The 25,745-nt window shown below is 36.1% G+C and overlaps 2 protein-coding genes and 1 non-coding gene across 3 annotated transcripts; 2 read left to right on the top strand and 1 right to left on the bottom strand.

Moving 5' to 3' along the window:
* Positions 1-6,837: 6,837 nt before the first annotated feature.
* On the top strand, positions 6,838-10,607 carry LOC150079824 (chitinase-3-like protein 1). The gene is made up of 8 exons (XM_090383243.1): positions 6,838-6,905; positions 6,989-7,186; positions 7,281-7,537; positions 7,704-7,807; positions 7,918-8,041; positions 8,302-8,487; positions 9,859-9,988; positions 10,183-10,607. Exons 1-8 carry the CDS (start codon positions 6,842-6,844, stop codon positions 10,605-10,607), a joined length of 1,488 nt encoding a protein of 495 aa, XP_090239369.1. The 5' UTR covers positions 6,838-6,841.
* Positions 10,608-12,468: 1,861 nt separating this feature from the next.
* On the top strand, positions 12,469-12,542 carry TRNAI-AAU (transfer RNA isoleucine (anticodon AAU)). The gene has a single exon. It is a non-coding gene; the product is annotated as a tRNA-Ile (tRNA).
* Positions 12,543-13,975: 1,433 nt separating this feature from the next.
* LOC150079826 (chitotriosidase-1-like) lies at positions 13,976-20,541 on the bottom strand. The gene is made up of 8 exons (XM_090383244.1): positions 20,439-20,541; positions 19,228-19,422; positions 18,782-19,038; positions 18,023-18,126; positions 17,706-17,829; positions 17,384-17,569; positions 17,155-17,277; positions 13,976-14,536 (listed from the first exon to the last, which is right to left on the bottom strand). The coding sequence occupies exons 1-8, from the start codon at positions 20,539-20,541 to the stop codon at positions 13,976-13,978; spliced, it is 1,653 nt and encodes a 550-aa protein (XP_090239370.1).
* Positions 20,542-25,745: the final 5,204 nt, after the last annotated feature.

Consider the following 25,745-nt stretch of genomic DNA (forward strand, 5'->3'; position numbering starts at 1 on the left):
ACTTAAGTCGTTCTAGTAAGAGAAACCCTTTGTTCCCCTCACCAATCTTGTTGCTCTTCTCTGTACTCGCTCCAGCAGCTCTACATTCTTTCTAAAATGAGACCTCCAGACCTGTATGCAGTACTCGAGATGTGGGTGACCATTGCCTTATACAAAGAGATAACCTCTTCATCCCTGACTGAATATCGTTGACAAAACCCCATACGCTTCTCTGGCAGCCTGTCTGCACTGCTCAGAAAACTCAATATGCTGACTGCACAATTACACCTGGTCCTTTTCATTCTCCACTACCCTAAGTGTAGTGCCACACAATTGGTACGTTACTCTGGGGTTACTGCTACCCATATGTAGTATTTTACATTTGTCAATGGTAAACTTCAGTTGCAACTACTCAGCCCAACTTTTCTAGATCCTGTTGCAGTATCGTGCTGTCATTACGATCATTAACACCTGTCAACCTTCATATCATCTGAAAACTTGGACATTAAGCCTGATATACCATCATCAATATCATTTATAAATAAAGAAAACAACAATGGACTCAATACTGACCCCTGAGGGACGCCACTAATAACATTAGTCCACGAAGAACAATGTCCATTGATTACTACTACATGTGGACATGTGTATAAGAAGGGCGTCACCTAGAACATTTGTTCCACTCCTCGTATCTCTGAAGAACAGTATCACTACAAATGGGCCAGATGTGTGCAATATAGCACATACAGGGATTACTGCACCCATGAGTTGGACATTTTCTGCGTGTTCTGTTGTTGTGTCTGGCCGCTTGGCTACCCAGAAGCATTAGTCACCTGGACAGATGATTCTGGGTATTCGTCCACACCACGGAAAGTTGGGCCAGTCCCAGTAAAGCACGTACCGAACTGGTGTTGTCAGCAGGTGGGCCAGGAACCTCTGGGGGCCCATTCCAGAGGGAAGAGAGGAGAGAAAAAAAAAAAAAAAAAAACTACCCGTGGTGCAGGTTGTAAAATAAAAAAAAAATAATAAAATAAAAATAAATAAAAAAATAAATAATATATTGTAATATGTTATAATAATAAAGTAATATATTTATATATTAAAAATAAATAAAATAAAATTGATAGTATGGCAAATTTAGAAAAAAAAAACCGAACTAAAATAAAAAAAATGATAATGATAAAATAATAAAAATAAAAATAAATAAAATTTTTGAATTTAGCCTTCCCCTTCACAAGTGTGAAATCTAGGCTGTAGAATCGTTTGTCTGGTTTTGGTTGGCATTAGCATACATGGTCTTTCGCCTGGTAAAAATGCCAGATGCAAAGGCCTGCACGGCGGAAAGATTGTCTGGAGTCTGGATTAGTTGATCCACATTGGTTGGGGAGAAGTTCAGAATGTCTCTCTCCGAAGTTGATCTCTGAGATCCTCGTACAAGTCACAGTCAAAAAGAAGGTGGTACCAGTTTTCCTTGCCTCCAGAAAAGCATAGGTCAGTAGCGAGAAGCCCCAGTTGGTACAGCTTTTCATTCAGGGAACCGTGGCCGGTCACCAAGCAGGACGTTTCAAGGCTGAGAGAGAACCAGGACCTTGCAGTTTTGGTCATCGCAAACTTTACCTCGGGGAGGAATCTTTTGGTTACCGTGCCTTGTGGAGATGTATTCCACCTGGTTTTCCAGATGTTGACCAGTTCACTGTAACATCTTGTTTTTTCACACTTATCATCTGCAGTGAGATTAAGCTCAATATCCAGAATACGCACATCAGCAACTTAGGTCATGTTGCGTTGTATATAACATGTCAGTAAATTTCTTGTTCTGTGGTCGATTTGCGTTTTGCTGAACGAAGAACTCGAATTTCTGGTGGTTTTTGTACCTATTTAAATATATTTTTTTTTCTTTCTGCGCATGAGGTAATCAATAATGTAAGAAATACTCTTCAAGGAACAGGCCTAATATCCACCATAGCCTTCTGTGACCACACAGAAGGCTATGGTAGATATAAACTAATCTGAAATCAAATCACAAAGGAGGTCAGGCAGATTACGAGAAATCTTTGGCAAAGGATGCAAAGAAAATCAGCAAGGACTTCTTTACTTATATAAACTGTAGAAGAAGGAAGGGGATCAATCAATCAGATTGGACCACTTAAGATGGATTGACTATTGATGATCTGCTCAGGTATCTGACAAACTGAATGAGTATTTTTCCTCCACATCCACACATGAGGAATTCTGTAGGGAAGTGGAGGACAGAAGTTTATCAACCTCTAACAGAGAGATAAATGAGATTGTAATAACTGAGAGCACAATGGAGGAGAAATTGTTGAAGTTAAACATAAGAAAGGCACTTGGGGTGGTTGGGATCTATCCAGTTATACAAAGGAGGCAGCAGAGGAAGTAAGCAAACCATTAGCCATAATTATTAGAGCTTCCGTGGACTTAGGGGAGGTACCCAAGGACTGGAGATGTGCAAATGTGACCCCAATCCACAAAGGAGGATCAAAGGATGACACGAGTAATTACAGACCTATTAGTTTAACTTCTGTTCCAGGGAAATGAATGATAATTGCTAAAATAGCAATTGCTAAATAGCAAGGTGGACAATTAAAAACTGTGTTTTCAATTTTTTATTACAATCTTCTGCTTTTGCTTTCATTTTACAAGGCAACTAAGGGCGTCATAGTTCCTTCGACCGGTTTTCCTATTTTGCTGGATGGAAAAACCTGAGTTTCTGGAGATAAAGCCGCGCAACTTTCTATTAGGCTATGCTCCTCTTAAACTGACTAGCAAGTGTATATAGATACTGATTCCAATATATCATGTGAATTTAGATAGTATTTTTTGCGGTTTACTCAGCTAATCCTTTTCGTATATCAAAGTATGTTATCCTGGATTATCATAAGTCAAGTTTTATGACACTCATATCACAATTTTCGTTATCTTTGTTTACCAAAGTTGAAGAATTTTTTTTCCAGATGCCACGAGCAACAGCGAATTGCTAGAATTTTGTTGCTTAAGGTGTTACCGAAAATAGAAGGTATCAAAAATATTTATCAACTGAATGAATTTGAAGTATCCCATAGCGTCGACAGTAACACCATGCCATGATTATGTTTGAAACAAGTAAGAAACTGTTCAATAAAGAATGATTATAATTTTTCATGAACAACCGTACTGCCTGCTATTTCTAGCTGAGCTGAGGAATTTAAGAACAAACCAAACTGTATAAAATGTTAAAAGAGACTTGTGGTTAATCTACGCTTCCATATAGCGCAGTTTGCGGTGGTTTAGAATGTTTAAAGATGGATGTGATTCAATCACAAGAATCGGCTGTCTTGGAACTCCAACCACTGCTGTTACCACAGAAACCATTAACTCTGCTTCTGTAATCGTGAGAGAAGATCGTCGTTTAACAGTAAGGTAAGTAGAAGAGATGTTGAGAATATCATTAGGAAGCACGCATGGTTATTCTCCATGGCCATTTGCATATGATACTCGTTTGTGCACGCTGCGTTCAAAGACTATTCACACCTGAACAAGACAAGTTCGCGTGGAGGTTTGTCAGAGCTGCAACGGATGGTTACTGAAGATGGTGAAGTTCTGCACAAAGGGATAACGGCAGATGAGACATGGGTTCATCATTTCGACCCAGAGAGTGAGCAATAAAACTGTTTGGAAGTCTAAGTCATCACCAACACTGAAAAAAATATGGTTGATTAATGAGGATATGTTATTAAAAAAATTATGATCATTCTTTGTTGAATAGCCCTTGTACCTTCCACGACAAATTCAATCCTGTCTCAATAGAAAGAACTTTCATGGGCTTTCTTCACGCGATTTCAAAGGGACATAAATTTTTGTACAGGAAACTGGCTTTCCATCCAGCAAATATAAATCATAAAATCTTATCTGGTTACCATCTTCAACGAATTTAGAATTTAAGTTCTGAGCAGCTACAAATCTCTTAAACGTGTCTCTCAATGCTTTTACAGTTGCTTCGGGTTCAAATTTCGATTGTTGGCCAAAGTAGAAAAAAAAGCTGTTCCATATTTGTTCTCACTGACGTCAGTTTCACAGAACACGGCCCTTATCAGTTATTTAACTGACAGATGTTTGTTCTGGAATTAATCACTCTTTCTCCAAACAACAAAGGATTGGTCTATATTGCCCGCTATGTACCTTTACCGAGTATATATATAAAAACTGATGAGATTTGAAATGGCCAGTAGAGGAGCATTCGTGGTTTTTCGATTCGATTCGTGAAGAAACCAAGGTATGTAGGACGTGTTGTATTGTTTCATCTCATGTTGTGTATTGAGAAAAAGAGACAAATAGATAGCGAGAAGACATATTATCCTAAATATTAGTAATGTTAACCATGGCATAGGCTGGAAAAACTTCTTGTTTTCTCTTTTCAATTACTTTTTAACTTCAATACCATATTCGTGGTATTCATCTCTTTTTGTTCGATGGTTCATTTAAAATTTGATTCATTATACGCGAATGAGTGTGATTTATCAATTATAGTATTTGAAGAGAATGGAACAATTATTAATACATTTGCTCTCCAAAAAATTAGAAATATTTTGCAACTATTAGAAATATTGTGGGACTGTAGAAAAAGATCGTGTGGTCTGACGACTCTCGATTTATACTCTTTTGCACCAATGGTAGGGTGTAAATTTTGCATGAACCTCATCAAGCCATGTATCCAGACTGTCTCCTGTCCACCATTCAAGCTACTGGAGGTAGTACCATGGTATGAACTGTGTTCTATTTGTACGAACTGGGTCCACTCGTATCTTTAGAAAGTTGGGTTACCTGTAATGAATAACTTTCTATTGTATCGGCCCAACTTCACCCTGAAGTTCCTTGTTTTTACGTGGATTGCGATGAATCATTCAAGAAGACAACGAAACTGCCCACCCAGCAAAAATATCTGAAACACTCAGATACAATTCAAACACTCAGTTCCCAAAATTTCCAAAATCTGTCATGACTGCCTTCTCAAAATCTGAATCCAATCGAGAATGTCTAGATATGCTGAAAAATTGTTTCGCAATTTTTGCATACAGCAGCTGACAAATATCTTGGCGCAAAAATGTTCAAATCACTAGACTCCTTCAGACACAATAGATTTTGATCTTATTCGGTCGAAAGGTGAACCTAGTAGATGAATAAAGGTTTCTAATTTTTTGACCAGTGAGTATAGTAGAGAATTGGGCAATTATTAATAGTATCAAACAAGTCATGGAAAGGTGAGAGGTTTAACGAAGAGTGGTAAGAAGATTATGAATTATTCATAAACACGGTAAGTACATTTTCTGTGCCAACTTCTTATCTGAGAAAACCGATAAAAGTTTCCTGAAATAAAAACCACGTAGTTCTTGTTCAAGACTTTCCAAATTGGACCCAATGCGAAGAAAAGCCCACGAAAGTTCTTCCGTCTGGACAAAATTGGAACCTGACCTTTTCCCAAAGTGTAGATGGAAAAGGTTAATCCGGATGCAGGAGCCTGGGATGTTGGCGACATCCCGGTTAGCATAAACTTCTTTCCCGAACACAGAATGATCCATAATGGCGACCAAAGGTACCAAATCCACCATTTGGTACCTTTTATGGAAAGTATAATCTTTCGATGGATATTTCAGAATTCTACCAATACGTGATGACTTTTGAGGAGGAAGTGAAAAGGTAAGAGGGGGGTTATAACGTTGCCACAACCTCCATATACACTCTCAAAACTTACGATTGATTGAAAGGAAATTTGTTGTTCTAATTGATATTTGGAATGGGAAAGCGTTGGTTATAGGTTGCCAAAAAATCACACACATATACGAAGTGTAACAATAAAGTTCCTGGACAGGTGCTGTTGCGTTATGTTCAATGAGTTTAAAAATAAACGGAAATGGTATATTGTAGATTAAACTTCCTTCAAGAGATGGTGGTACACAGATTATCGTCGTTTGAACATCAAAATGATTGCTGGTGAGTTGGATATGAATAAGGAGACGATTGGTCAAATCCTTCATGAAGATTTAGGGAAAAGGAAGGTCTGTGCAAAAATTGTGCCGCACGGCCTCACTAGTGAGCAGAAGCAACAGAACGTAATCATGAGAACACTTCATCCAGACAATCCTAATTTCATCGACTTTATTGTCACTGGAGATGAGCGTTGGGTGCTTCAGTATGACGCAAATACGAAGCATCAGAACATGTAGTGGACTCTCAGGTCGAAGTTTCGTTTACAGAAGCCCAGGATCAAGACGATGCTGATTATATTTTCCGACAAACAGGGTGTGGTTCAAGGAATTTGTATCTGATTTCGATCAATTGATGAGCGCATTTCTTGGGCCAGGCCGCAATTTCGAGAGAAAGGTAGCTGGTTTTTCTGGATGAGAAACAATTCCATATTTCTGATTAAATATGACATCGTACAGATGAACCATCCACCCTACTCACCAGCGGACTTCTTCCTCTTTCCCAAGGTGAAAACTGCCCTCAAAGGAAAGAAATTTCAAGATGTTGAGGACATAAAGAAAAACGAAGGGCCGATCTGAACATCATCTCTTTGGACCCCTTCACTGAATCTTTTCAGAAACTTTTATAACAGTGTAGTAAGTATATTCAATCAGGTGGTGAGTAATTTCAATAAGAATAAAACCATTTTTGAACACTTTGTGTTCATTTTATTGAACCACTCCGGGAACTTTACTGCCATACATCTTATAAAACGTATAATATGAGAGAAGTTTTGCACGTGTTTTGGTGGATAAATAAATAGGATTAGTAAGGAGTATTGCATATAAATTAACAGCAACTAAACCACTTTATATAATCTTTTTATTTTCTAGCCACTGCGATGACATTACGAGTACTCTGCTCTTTGTTAAGTGTTCTGGTGACAATTGAGGCCAGTTACAGAGGTGAGATTTTAAATGTTTTTAAGCAAATTAGCATACAATACAAAATTTTTATTGGATATTTACCATTCCATTTTTATTTGCAGATAACAACAACAAACCATACAAAACAGTATGTTATTTGGGTAGTTGGGCAAACTACCGGCCAGGGGATGGAAAATTCACTATTGAAAATATTGACCCATACATCTGCACTCATCTCATCTACGGATTCGCCAAACTGGAGGGAAATCGAATAACAGCGTACGACCCATACTTAGATTTGGAAGAGAACTGGGGTTTGGGTATGTACTGCCTGTATGCGCTAAAGATTTTATCAGTCGTTAATTAATTCATTAATTATAATTTCTTAAAAGAATTCATTCAATCTATTAACAGGTGCTTATAAGCGATTCAACAATTTGAAAAGGTTAAATCCTTATCTAACAACGTTTATTGCAATTGGTGGATGGAACGAAGGATCAATCAAGTATTCTGAAATGGCTTCTAATCCAATTAGTCGAAAGGTGTTCGTCCAAAGTGTATTAGATTTCCTGGAGAAATTCGGCTTTGATGGGCTTGATTTAGACTGGGAATATCCAGCCAATCGGGGAGGTGATCCTTCAGATAAACAAAACTTCGTCTTGCTTCTGAAGGTCAGTAGTAATAGCACTTCAAGTAGAAGTTAAGACTTTATAATCATGCGTTAATTCTATCATGCTCATTGCAGAATGTGATATTTTGGTATACACTTGGTATCATACATGTTGTACGTTAAGGATTGAACAAAATGCTCATGTTTCATATTCCACTGCTTTTCAGGAACTCAAGGAAGCTCTTTCACCAAAGGGTTACTTGCTGACAGCGGCAGTATCTGCAGGAAAATCTACCATAGACAGTGCCTACGATGTTCCTGGAATGGTAAAGTACGTTCATCTTCCCAATTACATTTTTAAAGGAATCCCTACTTTTTACTATTCATTTAAAAGCCGTATTCAAATTTTGTAAGAATAATTTACCATAAAAATGTTTCCAGATACATGGATTTCATCAATCTCATGGCCTACGATTTCCATGGCTCTTGGGATACTATCACTGGATCTAATGCGCCTCTCTATTCTAGTGCTGATGAACCGCTGGACAACCAAATTCTTAATGTGGTAAGTTCTTTGAACGTTGCCAATTTGTTACTTAATTTTTCCAAGTGTAATTAATTAAATTAATTTGAATCTTCGGACATTTTCAGACGTAACCTCCCACGCTTCTACTTTTATCTATTCAGACCGAACTCGATCCATCACAAGCGAAATGAGTTTTCATTCTGAAAGGAAAAAAACAATTAAAAATATTTAAATTGGTAAAAAACAAACTGGATTCCACCACTCAATTTCATTAATTCTTTGAATTTGCATGATTACAGGATTTTGCAGTGAAGTACTGGATGGAAAAGGGACTTCCAGCGGACAAACTTGTCTTGGGTATGGCTCTATATGGCAGATCATTCACTTTGCAAAATGCCCAGGAGAACAGGTTAGGTGCCCCATCGATAGGCCCTGGTCAAGGTGGTCCGTTTACTTCAGAACCTGGAATGATGGGATACAATGAAGTAAAGTTCTTTATATATGCTTTTATCATACAACATCATTTCGTTAGCCCTGAAGTTGTTGTTAAATAATAATTACATTCTTTCTATGATTATTTACTTTTATAAAGATTCCATTAATATTAAAAGTAATACACAATGTGTGGCTAAAAAGAAAAGAGAAATATTTTTAAAATCATTTATTATTTTAAATACAATTCAAATTATTAAAAATTACTACAATAGAGGACCAATAGAAATTTAAATCAAATTTGACGTTTATTTTTTAGGGAGTATAATATATACTACCCTAACATTAATATTCGGACACCTGCATATCCATATAAATTGCTTTAATTTACAGGAAAACTAAGAACGTGTGCTGAAACCTTTAGTCTTGATGACAGCCTCCAGTCTCTGTGGAACAATCTCCAGTTTTTTTTGTAAATATCCTCCGATATTTTCCACATTTAGACCTTCAAAGAGGCGATCATTGAGCTCTGTTGGTGGGGCAGTTGGCCTCACAGCACCCGACGATCCAATTCATCGTGTTCTCTGCAGGATTCAGGTCAGAGCTGAGGGCTGGCCAATCCAATTTTTCGACGCTCATGTCATCAAACCAGTCTGTTACAACGTGAACAGCATGACATGGATCGTTGTCCTGCTGATACAGGTATGGACCTTCCAGACGTGCTGGCAAAACTTAGATAACGCATTATTGTCCAGGATGTCTAGATCGACCTCAACATTCATGGTTTTGCTTGAAGATAACCAACACGACTAACAGACTGGTAGGCCGTGTACTATGAATGGTCACTCCAAAATACAGCTTTCCATTGGTCAGAGATCCAAGAACGGTGAGTCTTACATCAAGCTAGACGACGTCTGGCATTAGTTGGGATGATTATTGGTGATTAGATTCAAGTCAGCACCAGTAGAGTCCTATGCACTGCACTTCTATTTATACATCACATCACCAATAGGGCTTTTCAATGCGGTTGAAATGTCACGTACAGACCAATTCCTTATGTGACATCCTCTAATCATCCATCTCTGGAAGTGTTAACCCCATCGATGGAGGCATCACAATCGTACGAGCATATTTATAGCTGTCTGATAGGTGGTGTTCGGGCAGAATGTGATCAATTATCAACAGAGGGGTGTCCGATTATTAATGGCAAGTTAGTGTACATCCCAAGACGCGTTTATTTTTCTACAACTTTTCTCTCCAGACTCATAAACATTACTTGAAATATAACCAGAAAAAAGTAAATAAATAAATATAACACACCAACAAAAAAAATTTGATACCCATAACACAAACCCATCTCCATAGACTATGATACGCCATCTTTTGAATACGTGTTCTTTTTTCGTTTTGTTTTGTTTTTCCAGATTTGCCTAGCACTAAAGCAACAGAACGGATGGACAGTTGTAAGGGATTCTGTTCAGAAGGTCCCTTATGCCTATAAGGATTGTCAGTGGTTGAGCTATGACGACCCTGAGAGTATTGCCACAAAGGTGTGTTCCCCATTGAAATAAAATAGTACTGATACCAGACTTTTAAAAGTTAAAAAGATTATAATTATATTCCAGTATAATTTAATTTAATTGTATTAATTAATTTTGTAATTTAATTTAATTTAATTCAATTGGTTTAATAATTTAATTAATAATTAAATAATAATTGAAATTCTTTAATTTTCACACACTAGGTAGCGTATATAAAGAAAATGAATCTTGCTGGAGGTATGGTATGGTCTATTGAGACAGACGACTTTAGAGGAAGATGTTCGAGCGGGAACTATCCGTTGTTGACAATCATTCACAATAATCTGAACGGGGACAAAGACAAACCAATTATTACCTCCCCTCCTGAAGAATCTTCTAAGCCGTCTACGAGTAGTTCTAAATTTACCCACTCTCCAGAACCGACTCAATCCACTATACATGATGGTATGAATTTTCCTTGTCCCAAGGAAGGATATTTCCCCAATCCAAATGACTGCAAGAGGTTCTACCATTGTGAGAAACGAGTATCAGGAGGATTTAAAGTCAGGCATTACGTTTGTGCTGAAGGAACCGCCTTTGATGAAAGAATTGGAGTGTGTGAATTTATTGAAAACGTTCCTACGTGTTTGTAACTCATGTGAGATAATTTTTTAAAGATTGCGTTTATAATTTTGAGTTACTAAAATCAGCAACTGAATAATTTGTTAAAAGTTAGTTAAAAATGAGTTAAAATGTATATTTTTATTCTATGGACAAAAAAGGAAAGTATTATCCATTTATTTTATTTGCAACTGCATTTAAGACCCATACATGCAGTTGGTTACAAAATTCATCACATAACTCGTAATTAACTAAAAAAATTAAATACTTAACTCGTAATTAACTAAAAAAAATTAAATACTTAACTCGTAATTAACTAAAAAATTGAATACTTAACTCGTAATTAACTTAAAAAAATTTACTTAACTCGTACTTAACTAAAAAATTAAATACTTAACTCGTAACTAACTTAAAAAAATTTACTTAACTCGTAATTAACTTAAAAAAATTTACTTAACTCGTAATTAATTAAAAAATACAAAGTATTATCCATTTATTTTATTTTCAACTGCATTTAAAACCCATACATGCAGTTTGTTACGAAATTCATTACATAACTCGTAATTAACTAAAAGAAAAATACTTAACTCGTAATTAACTAAAAAAAAAACTTAACTCGTAATTGTTTGTGAAACTCGCCTCAGTATATTAATTTTGTCCTGGTGTATATATTAATTTATCAATTCAAAAAAAAAATTTAAGAATATTTAAAATTTTAACCACATTTATTTTATTTTATTTTTAAAGATTTATTTTTGTATAAAACAAAATTAATTAAAACAAATACAAACAGAATCATTTTCGAAAAGAAACGATAAAATACGATGGAACGTTCCACAACTCTGCACATCATAATTTACTTTTAATAAAATTTTCGTTGAGTGATTATCGGTCAATCTGGTAAATTTATGTAAATCTGTATAATTTGTGCAAAATTTCATACTCGAAATTATTTTAAATTTGTAGAATTAAAAAGCATTTAGTTTATTTCATTTAAATAATAAAATATCTGTAATAGTTTCATGGTCAGTTTTAATACGATTCACAAATGGCTGTGCTAGTTTATTTATAAAAATGGCGTCTCTTAAAAATTGCATAAATCAAGTACTTGTCTTATTAAGGAAGATTTTATTTCTTTAGAAGAGTGTCCTTCCAATCAACTCTTCATCTAGCAGAATTAGATTTTTTAATTAACACTGTTTGTGCGTATATTGCTTAACTACATGAGAGTTATGACGTCACTTCCAGCTATACAAACAAAACAAAAACGGTGAACTGGTTGGTTCTGAGGTCCCAGGGTTTGTAGAAACTTTCCATATGTTAGGTGAATCCATTTGGCGGCATAGAAGTTGTGCCAAGGTGTGCAGATTCCTCTCTTTGACGATGGTTTCATAAAAAGATTTGCATAAAGCCCGCTCCTAGAGATGGTAAAAGGGTAGCTTATCTCCTTGTTTAGCTACCTTAGGACCCAATATTGAACCCCAAAAAACCTTCGGACGTATTCCAAGAGGAACCCTCCAGGCTGACAACTCCTGCCGGATTGCCCAGAGAGCCGCAATTAACCTGGCCATCTTGAGATGGTCTTTGAAAGTAAACCAGTCATCCCACTTCAATCCCAAATCCGTGTGTGAGTGAACCTTTTTAATGGTCATCTGAGCTGCTTTCTGAGGACCGCGACTGACATCTGTTGGTAAAATAAAAAAGACAGCAGTAACCGAGTAGTCAAGCGAGAGGGTGCATAAGTATGTGTGCTTTGAGTGGCCGGGGTTCAAGACATTGACTGCTAAATACGGTGCTGTTTCTCGTTTTCTCTGTATCTTGTAAATCTTCTGACCGTGGTCTTCCCGGAGTATAATGGACCGTTAAATTTTCTGTTTAGACAGCTGTCTTAACGGCCCGTTAGCTCAGTTGGTTAGAGCGTCGTGCTAATAACGCGAAGGTCGTGGGTTCGATCCCTCCACGGGCCAGTTTTTTAGGCCACAGTAGCCGAGTGGGCATTGAGAGGGTGTATAAGTACATGTATGACCGGGTTTCCAGATTGCTGGCCAGGCGCAGATTTCTGTGCAGGCGCCAGTATTTTTTAAATGGCTGATATACTTGATTTTAAATATGATTGATTGGCTTGATTTTAAATGGCTTGATAATTAAAAAGCTCGGCTGTAAATACGTCACATTTTGGGGGTTACTGGAGGATAATCTTTGGAATGGCAGAAGTGTCCTGTTAAAGCATCTGGAACTGATAAAAAATAATTCAGCAGGCCTCACTTAAAAAAAATGAAGAAGCATTTCGAATCAAGCTCTCATTTGAGAGTTATAAATATTTTAAATTCATTTTTAAATTTAGAATTTAAAAAATTTTGAATTCAAAGGTCCTTGCGACCATTACAATCGTGGAGTATATTGCTGAATTACCAAAAAAAACAAACAAATTTTAAATAAAATTATCGAAAATAATTCAAAGATTTCTATTGATGAAGATTCTACAATTTGAAGCAAAATCGTGCTTTTAATTCTTATAAAATGTGAATTGCAAGGTTGTCCTCCTCCAATTTTTCTTGATTTTAGTGGAATTAGAATCAACAAAAGAAGAAATTATTTATAATTCTTGGAGAAATTCGTTATGAATAATTAATTCTTTAATTCGACACAGAATTTTAAAGAAAATTTTAATCGGATTTTGTTCTGATGGCTCTAACTCAATAATATAGTTTATTAAGCTATTCGCTTAAACTACCATACATTAAGGTAACGTTTCAGGTATCTTACCGATACCCATCATCAGACCGTGCGGCTAACAGCCTCCTCTTGCCTTTGCAACGAGCTGCTCTGACAGAAGATCTAGTATTGTATTACTTACTAACAGATGGTCACTCCATATTGGTCATTTGTTTGAAAGATGGCACCGCTAAGACAGCTTATTTCAGCAATAACTGGTACCTACTTAGATAAGAGGGTGGTCTCGAATAACACGCAGGGAGCTTTCAGTGCAGTAACAAGACAACTCGTTGCAAGGGAAAGTTTATTCGGCTGTGATAATTAAATCTATATCTAACTACAAAAATAAGATGTGGGACTCATATTTCAGTAATAAATTTATTTTCTTGATTACAAGACTTTTGCGAATTCAAGGCAACACGGCATGTTGCCTTGAACCCAAACAATATTCATTTCGCATCTTCACCTTTTTTTCTTTTTTTTTAATTGCGGTTATTTTTCGTAAGATTTGATCAAGCAGAAGCGAGATCCCACAAAAGGAATATTTCATTCGCCTTCATCCACTTTTATTTTACATTGAAAAGCAACTTGTACCAGAAGCCATTGCTGAACCACTTAGCAAACGTATTCACATCGGCGTTCTCTACATCCGGTCATTTGGGGGGGGGGGTTACGAAATCAAATTTTAATCGTTGTAGTAATGACGTAAACCGTATTTATTAATATAATAGTCCCGACATTCCGGTACTCCTTTTGGATAACCACATGCCTTGATATTGAGGTCAAACACAGTTCCATTGGGACATTTGAAATGATACACTTTAAATTTCCCATCACCTATGGATACACAGTTGTAGAAACGCTGACAGTCTTTGGGATCGCGGAACATGCCTGCACTTGTACACAAATTTGCTGATTCATCTTCACCAGGCTCTGAGGTAGTCGCAGGTTTAGAGGTGGTACCAACTATTGAAGGAGGCGATGTTGGAGATGGAGGTAAAGATGGTGTTGACGATGTAGTTGGACGGGGTGTTGAGCGTGTGGTGATTGGGCCAGTAGTCGAGGTCGCTACTATCGTTCCATTCGTTGGTGGTGGGGGGAGGGGTTTACCTCCAGATCCTGCAAAAGCTCTGTTGATTGCGGTAAGTAGAGGATACTTTTGTCCATGGCATATCCCGAGGAAATCGTCGGTCTCTATTGACCACACCATGCCTCCACCCATTCCCATGGCTTTGGCAAAATTAACCTAAAAATTATTTTAAAAAAATAATAAATCAAAAATTATAATTATAAGCATGATCAAAATATTATATTATACGAATTTAAATGCTTTTAAGTTTATGATTGAAATTGAAATTTAAATTTAAAATAATGAATGTGATTAATAACAAGAGTTGATTATTAATAAGAAATCAATATTTAAAATTTTATAAGATATTATTATATGAAGTAATCTGTGCGGTACTTTCTCCTCTGACTGTTTCAGTATAAGATGGGGATGGTGTCTTCAATTTCGGATGTCCTAGATGTAGAAATCATTTAGATCAATAGGTATGGATTTTCTAAGACTTCTTTTCTATATGATTTGCTTGTGCAGAGTTTTTTTATGGTTGGTATTGCGGTAATTCGACATTTTTTTTGTAGAGCTTGATGGAAAGAATCTTTCTCGGCTATCCGATTGGGTGTTTATTTAAAAATTGATCTTACAAACCTCAATCAGGTCACCTCTGAGGTGCCTGGTTGCCAAGCTCTGTAGACCACATAATCGGAGTCTTTCCTCATATGGTCGTACTTTTGCCGTTTATGGTGAGATCGGCAGAAGGACGCTTGGACTCTTTTCAAGAAGCTCAATGTCCTTCTTGGACCCTTTCAAGTTGCCCAATGTCTTTTCTTCAGATGAGGTCTCTATACTTGAACACAATATTCCCAATATGTTTTTACAATTGCCTTATACAATGGGACTATGACCTCCACATCTCTACAGGATAATGTTCGATAAATCATCGATAGGACACCATGGGCTTTTGGTTGCCTGTTTACACTACTCAAAAAATTTCATATTCATATCTGTCCAGTTCCTTCCTTACAGTTCGTCTCTTTCTCTCCTTGTCTTATTATCCAACCTTCGGTGAGTCCAGTCTTCTTAAAAGTTTAGTAACTGCCTCCATGAAGGTGACCTCTTGGTTTGAGCATGGAACAGTTCTTGTGACCAGATTTGTGACGCCTCTAAAGTAATTACTCATCTGCTTCATTGGACTGGAGTTTCTAATACCAGTGAGTCTTGTCTGGTGGTCCAGAGCGCTGCATATGTTTTACTCCGAATATGCTCTTAGAGCTGTAGAAGTTCAGTTCTTCATCTTATCTTATTTAAGTGAAAGTCGACGTTCTGGATTTGGGTACCACAGCTGAGTTGTCAGACTGAAAACACAGTAGTACACGCGTCTGAGTGGACTGTGGCTTAAGTCCGCATGACTACTAAATACGGCGATGTTCCTTGTATTATCTCTCTCTCTCTAGCTTGTGAACTCTTTTGACCTTGATGATTTTTGATCTGAAATTCATATCATCCTCATATATGATAAATTGCTTACTGTTTTATGTTAAGAAGGAGTCAAGTGCTACGGCAAATGGTATGGCAGACTCGATACCTCCTTATGGGACTCATTTATTAACCTGATTTCCATTCATTACCTTGATGTGCCTGCCCTGAGGCGTGTTCTTTGAATGTTTAGGATATTTACCTGAAATCAGCGTTGAATAACGATGTCCAGGATTGTTTTTTCAAAAACATTTTGTAAAGAGTGAGCATCCTTTAGAGATCTTCATTTTGGGGATGGGTTTCAAGTAGTTTTTCTACCGCGTCGGAGGAATTCTCTTCATCCAATATTCTCTGGAATATTTAATCATAATTGGTAGAAATTTATCTGGCTCAGTTGTTCTTTTTTTTCTTTTTTGGAAGGCTATTGTTGTTGTTTTTGAGTTGTCTCTTTAAACATGTCTAAGGTATTATTTGAAAACATCGTGTTAATATATTTGTAATTTGCCAATTTGCTTCTATTTGGATTGAAGAAGGTAACTGTGGAAATCTAAGGAGCATCGATTCTATATGAAAGAAGTTGGCAAAAGATTTTAATGTTCGTTGGTATAATGATGAGGTTCCAAGGTTTTACATGTAAACAACTGATCTGAATATTTTAACAGAGTTATGAGCTTTCTGGTTAATCCACGTCATGGTCCAGGATTCATATCTGAAGACAAATGGCTGAAGCATAAAAAATCACTGGATTAATGCATGTTGCAGTATAATTCACAAAGATGTTCTGATCCGTGACCCACATGAGACCAAGATCTTTATGTTTCTCAACTTTGATAACTGAAAATCTAAGAAGGTACTTGAACATCGCATCTAACAGCCCTTTTAACAAAATTTATTTCAGCACTTTTGTCCTTGCTGATGGAAAGATCTATAGTATCAAGACAGCGCTGAAAATGCATCATCAGTGTTTTGATGCTCCAATTTAAATCGGCATCAATTACTGTGTTATCAGAACGGATGAGTAATTTCATGTCATCTGCATAAACCAAGAAATCTCGATGTGTCCCGAGAAAGGTTCCAATGTAACAGCGAAAAAAGCGTTACCGAAAGAACGCCCCCATATGGAATACCTTTTTTGACTTCAAAACGTTGTAAAAATTATCGCAATGTGCTCATAGACAGCTGAATAAAAGGGGCGCTTTTTCTTTGAAACGATTTTTGCTCAACTTCCATGCTTTTAATAACTTATGCTCATTGTATCCGAATATAGAAGAATCCGTGCATAATAATAATCTTTAGATAAAGTTTATTTGTTTTAAATAACTTACCTTCAAAGTAATACTCTCTACTGTGTCGTATCCCACCCATTGCCTATCACGATAGGCATAAGGAGCCATATAATAGGGTTCCCAGACCACGGTCCATTTCTCCTTCATTTGAGACTCGCAGATCTAAGAGATTAAAGAATAATCAGGTAATTATATAACGTTCCTTGATTCGATTGCAAAGAATGGATATTACGAGAAAATTTGGCCATCTTTAATAATAATCGCATACCTCATTATATCCAAGGGATCCTGGTTCTCTTGTATAAGGCCCAGCTTGACCTCTCTGTGGGGCGCTAGCTCCAATGAAATTCTCCTCAGCTTTTTGCAACGTGAATGACCTCCCATACAATCCCATTCCTAAAACTAATTTCTGGCTGGGAGCCCCCTTAGCGATCCAGTAATTGACAGAAAAATTCTGCAAAAAACACGAAACTAGTTAATTGAAAGTAATAGATTTAAAGATGGTTCTTTATAAAACTGGTGGAAATCTTAGAATTCGAATTCGTAATGGAGTTTGTAGACGACTACATTGATACAACAGAAACACCTACCACATTAAGAAGTTTATTTTCTTCTGAATCATCGGGCCTCTCGTACAAGGGGGCGTTATGACCAGTAAAGGTCTCCCATCCACCATGGTAGTCGTAACACATGACGTTGATGAAATCCATGTATCTGTTAATAGAATACAATTCATTAGCCAAGGATATTTATCGCTGAAATTGCAAAGTACGAACCCTGGTGCAAGATGTCCACCATGATTTTTAATGTAAAATATTCCAGAAAAACGTTAAACCTTGATCAATACGAATTGATCAATACCAGTGTATTTATAAATATTTGCTAAAATTGAAAATTGTTCACTTACTGGGCCATAGCAGGTACGTCATAACCGGGATCAATGGTATGTTTTCCTGCAGACACTGCACCCGTCAGCATTAATCCATATTTGTTAAATTCTGTCTTCATTTCCTGAAAATAAAATAAAATACAGAAGAAGTAAGCGTATTTTTAGCCCTTCTTTTATGTTTTTATTACGCCCACATTACGTAGAAGTCTTCACTTGTTTATCAAGTAAATTCATGAGCCAAAATATTATGTCCTCAGGTATCCTGGACCAGCTGGACAGAAAGATGTCCAGCAGTTCGGCAACGAAGAGTAAAGCACTGGCGTGGACTGGTGAATGCTGCGTTCCACCACATCCTACAGATGTTCGATGGAATTGATGTTTTGGAAATTTGGTGGCCAGGGGAGCACAAAATGCTTGGTCAAACCATTCCTGCACAATGTGGGCCTTGTGAAAAGGGCGTTGTCGTGTTGAAAGAGTTCATTGCCATCTGGATTCACGGTCACCATGTAGGGTTGACCCTTGGTCCAAAACAATTCCGAGTATTTGGGGATTAAGGGACCCAGTGATCCATGAAAGCATCTCCAAAACAAAAAGCACTAGTCCAATAGAAGAATATAATGCTACTTGTTTAAGATTTATCCCATTATTCGTCCCGAAGATTCGACTCTTTCTGGGGCCTCATCGGTGAGCAAGCGGGTTAATTTGTGTCTACTAACAAACTACTAGTTTGGTAAATTAATTAAAAAATCATGGAAATTCCAATGGAGATGTACTTACCCTTAACAAAGATGCAAAAGTCTCTTTATCCTTTGCGTCACCACCGCGCGAAGCTGGATATTCCCAGTCTAGATCGAGTCCATCGAAGTCATAAGCTCTCAGGAAATCTACACAACTGTCAATGAAGATTTTTCTGGTTGCTTGGCTAGCCGCCATCTTGGAATATTTAACGGACCCTTCATTCCAACCTCCAATTGCTAGTAAGGTTTTCAACTGGGGGTTTAACTTTTTCAGACCAGTAAATCGTTTGAAAGCACCTAAGATAAAGAATTTTATTATCAGTATCAATAACGAATGATGAATTAAGGAATCACAAATATAAATGATCCGGGATTGGAAATTACTGTTTATTCTGAAAAAATTTTTTTAAAAATCTAGGTGAGGATATTTTCTTCATCCTTCAAAATACGAAAACGCCGAGTTATAAAGCGTGACCTTTTGCTTACCTTTTCCGTAATTTTCCTCTAGGTCATTGTACGGATCAAGACTCCTGATTCTGTTATCGAAACCCAGTCCAGCAAATCCGTATATTAAATGGGTACATATATGAGGATCGATTTTTTCCACAGGAAACCTTCCATTATCTGGTCTGTATACTGCCCAGCTTCCATAATAGCACACCACTTTGAACTGGTGAAGTCCTAAAAAAGAAGAAGAAACATATAAAACAAGAGATTATTCAGTTACGTTGTTTACAATATGACTAAATTTATAGAGCTCAATTAGCGCAAAGTAAGAGGTCTTTGGTCTAAGATTTTTCGGCAATATTTCCTGTTGGTAGAGAATTCACAAAGGTCTGCATCTAGTGACTGTGCAACTTTCTGAAAAATCTATCAGGCATGTGCAACCTGTTTCTGTTGGTGTTAGAGGAGTCGCTCGAAGAATAGAGTCGGATCCTTCATGGAACAGTATCCCACCGATTAGGAGCTGAAGTAGGTCCTATTAGCATAGGCCGCGAGTCTTTTCGAAAAGATTGAGAGGTGTGGAGCCTTGGTATTTTTAGGTATTGCCCCAAAGGATAAAATCTGAACCCTTGAGATTTTCAGTTATACACCTGCACAAGTTGCCTCGGTATTCCACTATTTAATTAACACTATTAGAAAACAAATTTTTCTGTTTATCCCACGAAGCGCTATCATCTTCACAACGAGTTGCCTCATCAATGAACTTATTTAAAGAGCACTTCCCTATCTGAACAGTAAAATGTTATTTAGAGTAGTGCAATGTTAATGAATCTCACTGTGAAGACAGAAAGCGCTCCATATTCAATTAAACAGCACCGCTTTTAGCCTTTTCACAAGGTCAACTTCAATTCCTGCCACTTCCGTAGCCGAGTGGTCAAGCGAGAAGGTGCATAAGTACACGTTCCTTGAGTGACCGCTAAATACGGTGCTGTTTCTTGTATTCTCTCTATTTTGTGAACTCCTCTGATCAGGTGATTGTCCCGGAGTATAAACAGAAAATTTGTTTTTTATAAAAATAAATAAATAAATGCTAATTTGAAGTAGTGCAGTACCAAGGCATCTCGTTATGAAGGTAGCGAGAATAATTCGAATATTTTAATTGAAGGAAATGTATTGCATTTTATCTTAAATAATAACTATTTCTTAGACTAGTTGTTGAAAATTTAATCTAATTTTCATGAAAAAAGTCTTACCATGAGTGTAATACTGATAATTCATGATTGGAGTAGCGCATGATTTCAGGAACAGGTTCATAAATAAGCTGATGGCTATTGTCACTGTGATTGCTAGATCCATGGTGATTCACTAAAGAGAGTATAAGATAGAACGCAGATAATAAAATAATAATTGAAAAACTATTAATAGATATTCACTTCGAATTAATAATAAATTGAAAAATAAAGGTATTGAAATAATTAAATTTGTTTATTAGATTCTCGTGACCGAAAGAATAAAATCACCTAATTTGATAAAATATCCTTTTCTTGTGACGTCACAGTGCGTTAAAAAAAAGGTAATCGCTAATCAGTTCTTTAAAGAAAAACATTTATAAGTAAAAAAAGATATGGATAATGAAATTAATTTTTTTTTTTTAAATTTTCACTGAATATTTTTAAATTTTTTTATTTACTAAATGAAAATATATTTTAACACCTTTTTTTACTTTCGGTTAAAATAAAATGAACTATTTTACTTTTGCAAGTGATAGATTTTTTAATTTTTTTTTTTTAATTCCGAAAACGCACAGTTATACCCTCACTCAGGGCCGGCTTTAGGGTAAGGCCGAGTACACACTTGCCTAGGGCCACCAAGATTTAGGAGAACCAATGCCGCCCACCTCCTTCCAAAAACAAAGTCCACAAGAAAAATTTCAGGGCACCATCAGTCAATGTGGCCTAGGGGCGCCACATACCGGTCCTGCCCTCACTAGAAAACCAACATATATATAATAAATAAAATAATAATAAATATAAATACTTATTTTTAAGCATAAAACATAAGCAAGAGAGTAAATAAACCTCAGAGCAAGATATGGCCCTTCCCCAAGGAATCCTTTCAGAACAACCTTAAAAAAGCAACTAACGTTACCCTTCTCACTTCCTAAAACGTTTAAAATTGGCCAGACTCCTTTCCTCTTCGTCTTTTCTGCCCTCCCACTTCAGACCATAGTTCTACCGAACCCTCAAGCAATTAAATTTAAATCATAACTGTTAGTTATGATTTAAATTTATTTTTTTATATACAATGAAAAAAAAAAAACAGAAATAGAATTTAAAAACATCGAAAAGAGAAAGTAAAAAAAAAAATTAAACACATCTTAGTAGTCTTGTAGAAAACTTCCACATAAAACTGGTTGGCTTTCAGAACTGGCAGAACGAGTGGACACGGTAATGATGTTGTTGTTGTTGTTGTTGTTGTTTCTTTTATTTTTATACTTTTTCTCCTGTGATCATTTTGTTCCTAATTAAATTTCTATGTGCATATACGAATATTATATTTCGTTTATACTATACATCTGTAATGATGTATATACTCACTGGCCAAAAAATTAGAAACTTTTCGAAATTGGCATGATCATTAAACGTACGCTATGCGAATGTAGTTATCACATTGTATGGTCACAAGCAGGGCCGGATTTACACATAATCTAAACAAGCTACAGCTTAGGGCCTCATATTACAAGGGACCTCGCTCCATATTAAAAAAAAAATCCTCTTTTTAATATTGTCACAAGTGAACTGTAAGAGAGAGAAGGGCCTCATACATCTTAGGGCCAAACAAGTTTAAATCCGACCCTGGTCACAAGTTCCCTAGAGAGAGAGAGAGAAAGTCTGGGATATACAGAAAAGGGCAGTTCGTCTTCTCAGTTCTCCACAGATTACAATATACAGCAGCTAACCAAATATCCTGATGGAATAATCCTCAAAGCTGGAGAACTAGTGCAATCCATGCAACAACATATACGGGTGGCCCCTATTAAATTTAAAAACAAGTTTCTAATTTTTTGGCCAATTAGTGTACTGATAAGATGATCATTGCGAAATGGTCTGCTCAAGATGAGTTCTTTTTATAACGTTATCAAGAGACATTATGACAGGATTTATGATATAATTTTTATATAATTAACCTTTAACTATAAAATAATAATAAAATAAAATTCTGTTTTCTAACTTTATTGATTATAATAGTTATTAAATTGAAACTTGTTTGGACACCTTTCTTTATAGCAGCGAACGAAGCGGAAGTGAACTAAGGGGAATTAGAAACCACGTGACAAGTTGCGTAGTAGGTTCAATAACTGTAACCTACTGCGCATCAATTATTCATAATTCATTTTTTAAATATTTTCTTTCAATAATTCGAAAGTTTTAATTGAAAAAAATTAATTAAAATCGCAAATGACTAAAAGAATAAAAGATTATTGTCTGAGATCATCCAGACAAAGAGATAATTGGAAGAGGATAGTGTACTCTGTACAAAAGTTAAAAATCTTAAATTAATATTTTTGAGGGATATAAAGAAACAAATGGTCATAAATTGTACAAAGGAGTATGAAATATTAACTGTAGTATTAGTAAAAAGAAATCAGGTCGAAATTTCTTCTTTTTTTTTTTTTTTTTATATTTTTTCTGCCAGACATTTTTTCTTTTAATACAACCACAATGAAATAAATTATACGAACTTACCTATTAGGGATTGGGCAATAAGAACAAGTGATCTTCAAAGGAGGGGGAAGGAGAGTGGTGACACTGACGCATACAATCCTTGACCGAGCTTCAAGTCTGTGTGCGGCTCAGTTTATAAAGGAGCCCCGTATTGCCACTAGTTTTACTTGGAACAAGTTCAAGGTTTGCCTGAGGCTAAGAGACCGACTGGCGAAATTAATGCTTCCCATCTCACCTGTCCAGTCATTTCTCCTTCATCTTGTTTGTCCAAAACAATAAAATAGTTGTTCTATCCATCCCTGGGCAGCTGTGACCGATAAACATTCCCTTGGGGCGAAACCAAACTACGGAAGTATTTACTTTGAGATGAGCAGGTCACACGCAAGGCGGAGTTCACTCTCAGGTTCACCGCCACTTTGACATACCTGGCAAGTCGGGTTACCAAGATTTACAAGAAAGAGATGTAAGACAGAGATGCTGTCTAAGACGTTCATATAGAAGAATTAGGCCTAAAGGATTAAGAAGACGAATTACTAAAGATAAAACGTGTGTATTATTAAGTCTGTAGACAATGAAAAAATTTGTTATGTAAAATATAGCAATTTAGTACATTTATTATTATTAAAATCCTATTGTAAGTAATTATAATAAAATTAAATTATTTTATGAATAAAATATATATAATTGATACATATATTTTATTCATAAATAAATAAACATATATTATATTATATTAATTATCTAGACTCTCTTTTAGATACAGGGCCGGGCATAGCGGTCAAAGATTTCTAAGGCAACCGAAAAGTGTCAATTCAGGATCGTTCTAAATTCGAGCTGCAACGTAAGAGGTGTGATGAAAAAGTTCGGGGACTGGCTTTGTATCTTGAAATTGCGCCGGGCTGCTTTGTTTCAGCATGATGGGACACCGCCACATTTCAAAAGGATCAAGGTTATCTTGATCCTTAGCTAGAAAACGTAAGGCCCATTCCTTTGCCTTGGCAAATATGGCATCTTTATTTTATTGTCAGTGACTTGTTCCATTGCATAAGAAGCACGTAATTTTTTCTGTTAAAATCTCTTGAATATGAAATATGTGGATGATTTATTTTATAGTGAAAACATTGATTATTATGCAAAGGGCAACGTATGCAATTTTATACCGTTATCTCTATACAAAATCTTTATTGTCGTGGGTAAGAAACTGGTTGTAAACAGACAAAATCTTCACGGCCATAGGTCAGGGAGTGATCATAAAAAAAGAAGAAAAACTTGCACCTTTACCGCCCACATCGAGACTCAGGAATCTCAAGCAGTCAGACATTAGTAATGATTCCACATAAGAGAAATATACTACAGGTTATAAAATATCAAAAAAGCCAACCATGTCAATCAGGATTTAGGTGGTATACCTGATGGTTACATCATAAACTTGGGACAAGAACAATTCACAAATCAGTATACTATTTAAAGTTGGAATCTTCGTGCTTTGAGGGGACAGAGACATCTTTTGTTCTTTCAAGAATGCGTTATAAAGGTCTGAGGATTGATATTCAAGTCATAATTAGAAAGATGATTTGCAAAACCTAGGGGGTTTCAGTTTATAGTTTGAGCTATAAGATTGAAGTCACTACTTAGCAGGTAGGATTGAAGTTAGATTTTTAAGTCATCAGCCGACCAAGTATTATCCTTACTCTAGGAGTTATTAGTACTATCATAGGAGTAAACAGCAGTCCATAAAGCACTCCACTCCTGAGAATTGAAATGGTGGTTTGACACACAAAACTCTTAAACCTATATGATAAAATAAACTTGATTTTGTTCATGCGATTTTGAGAATGATTGCAGATTGAGCTTTAAAATTTTGCATATATGAACTTTTCAAAATTAGAGTTAACTTCTTGATCATCCGCGTATAATATCAGTCACAGGATTTGTCTTTTGCCCAAACAAATTTATGAAATATTTATTAAAAAGGATACATTTTTGAACGATTTAAAATAAAAATGAAACGATTTTTATTTTTAAATGAAGAATTCGAGATCATAAAAATATAGCGAAGTTCCATCATTAATCACAAAATGGGATAAAAATCTACCTGGATTGGCAAGATTAAATTTTAAATTCTATTTTGATCACTCCATCCTTTGATGTTTGCCATGAATGCAAACGAAAAGTTTTCTTGTCATAAATTTGATTATTGAGCGATACTCTATTTGCTCATACTGCTTCCATCTACCAACATAAAACTTAAATTTTAGAAACTCCATAAGACATTGACATGCAATTCAATTTTTTCAAATTATTATATAAGCCAACCTATTGTATAATTTATTAATACATTTATCCCGTTATTTAAATAATAACTAAAGATCACCTACTATCTTATGAGGTACCAGTTAGTACTAAAACAGGCTGTTATAGCAGTTACAGCTTTTAAACGAATGGTAAATCTTTTTGGATGCAGCGCAGTACCAGGGCAACTCGTTACAAAGGAAAGTTTGCTCTGCTGAGAGAATTAAAACCATAGTATTATCAATACATGGTTTAAATCCCCATGACCAAAAACAAACGAATGGACAAGACAGTCCTGCAAACAACTTATAATTTCTCTGAGGCCATATAGTTTTAGCTATATTAGCCTTGAATTTCTCTGTTTAACACGCTGTGTGCACACGTTATTTGGTGCATCACAGTGATTCCTAAATTTACATAACCGCTGGGTGGCTTTTAAGGACATTGACCTATGATGGATCACCTACAGCCGGGGAATACATGTTTTGTTTTGTTTTCTTTTTTGTGTAATGACCAAAAGAGGCGTTTCGATCGGACAGTCCA

Source organism: Mastigoproctus giganteus, chromosome 10 (genome assembly GCF_048544385.1).
Source record: "Mastigoproctus giganteus isolate SK-2022 chromosome 10, ASM4854438v1, whole genome shotgun sequence".
Lineage (NCBI taxonomy): Eukaryota > Metazoa > Arthropoda > Arachnida > Uropygi > Thelyphonidae > Mastigoproctus > Mastigoproctus giganteus.

Coding starts and splice junctions, on each gene's coding strand:
- LOC150079824 (XM_090383243.1), top strand. CDS start 6,842: ATGACATTACGAGTACTCTGCTCTTTGTTAAGTGTTCTGGTGACAATT. Junction 7,808..7,917: donor GATGTTCCTGGAATGGTAAA/GTACGTTCATCT, acceptor AAATGTTTCCAG/ATACATGGATTTCATCAATC. Junction 8,042..8,301: donor ACAACCAAATTCTTAATGTG/GTAAGTTCTTTG, acceptor GCATGATTACAG/GATTTTGCAGTGAAGTACTG.
- LOC150079826 (XM_090383244.1), bottom strand. CDS start 20,541: ATGGATCTAGCAATCACAGTGACAATAGCCATCAGCTTATTTATGAAC. Junction 18,127..18,781: donor CTTTTGCATCTTTGTTAAGG/GTAAGTACATCT, acceptor TTTTATTTTCAG/GAAATGAAGACAGAATTTAA. Junction 14,537..17,154: donor TAGAGAGTATTACTTTGAAG/GTAAGTTATTTA, acceptor AATAATTTTTAG/GTTAATTTTGCCAAAGCCAT.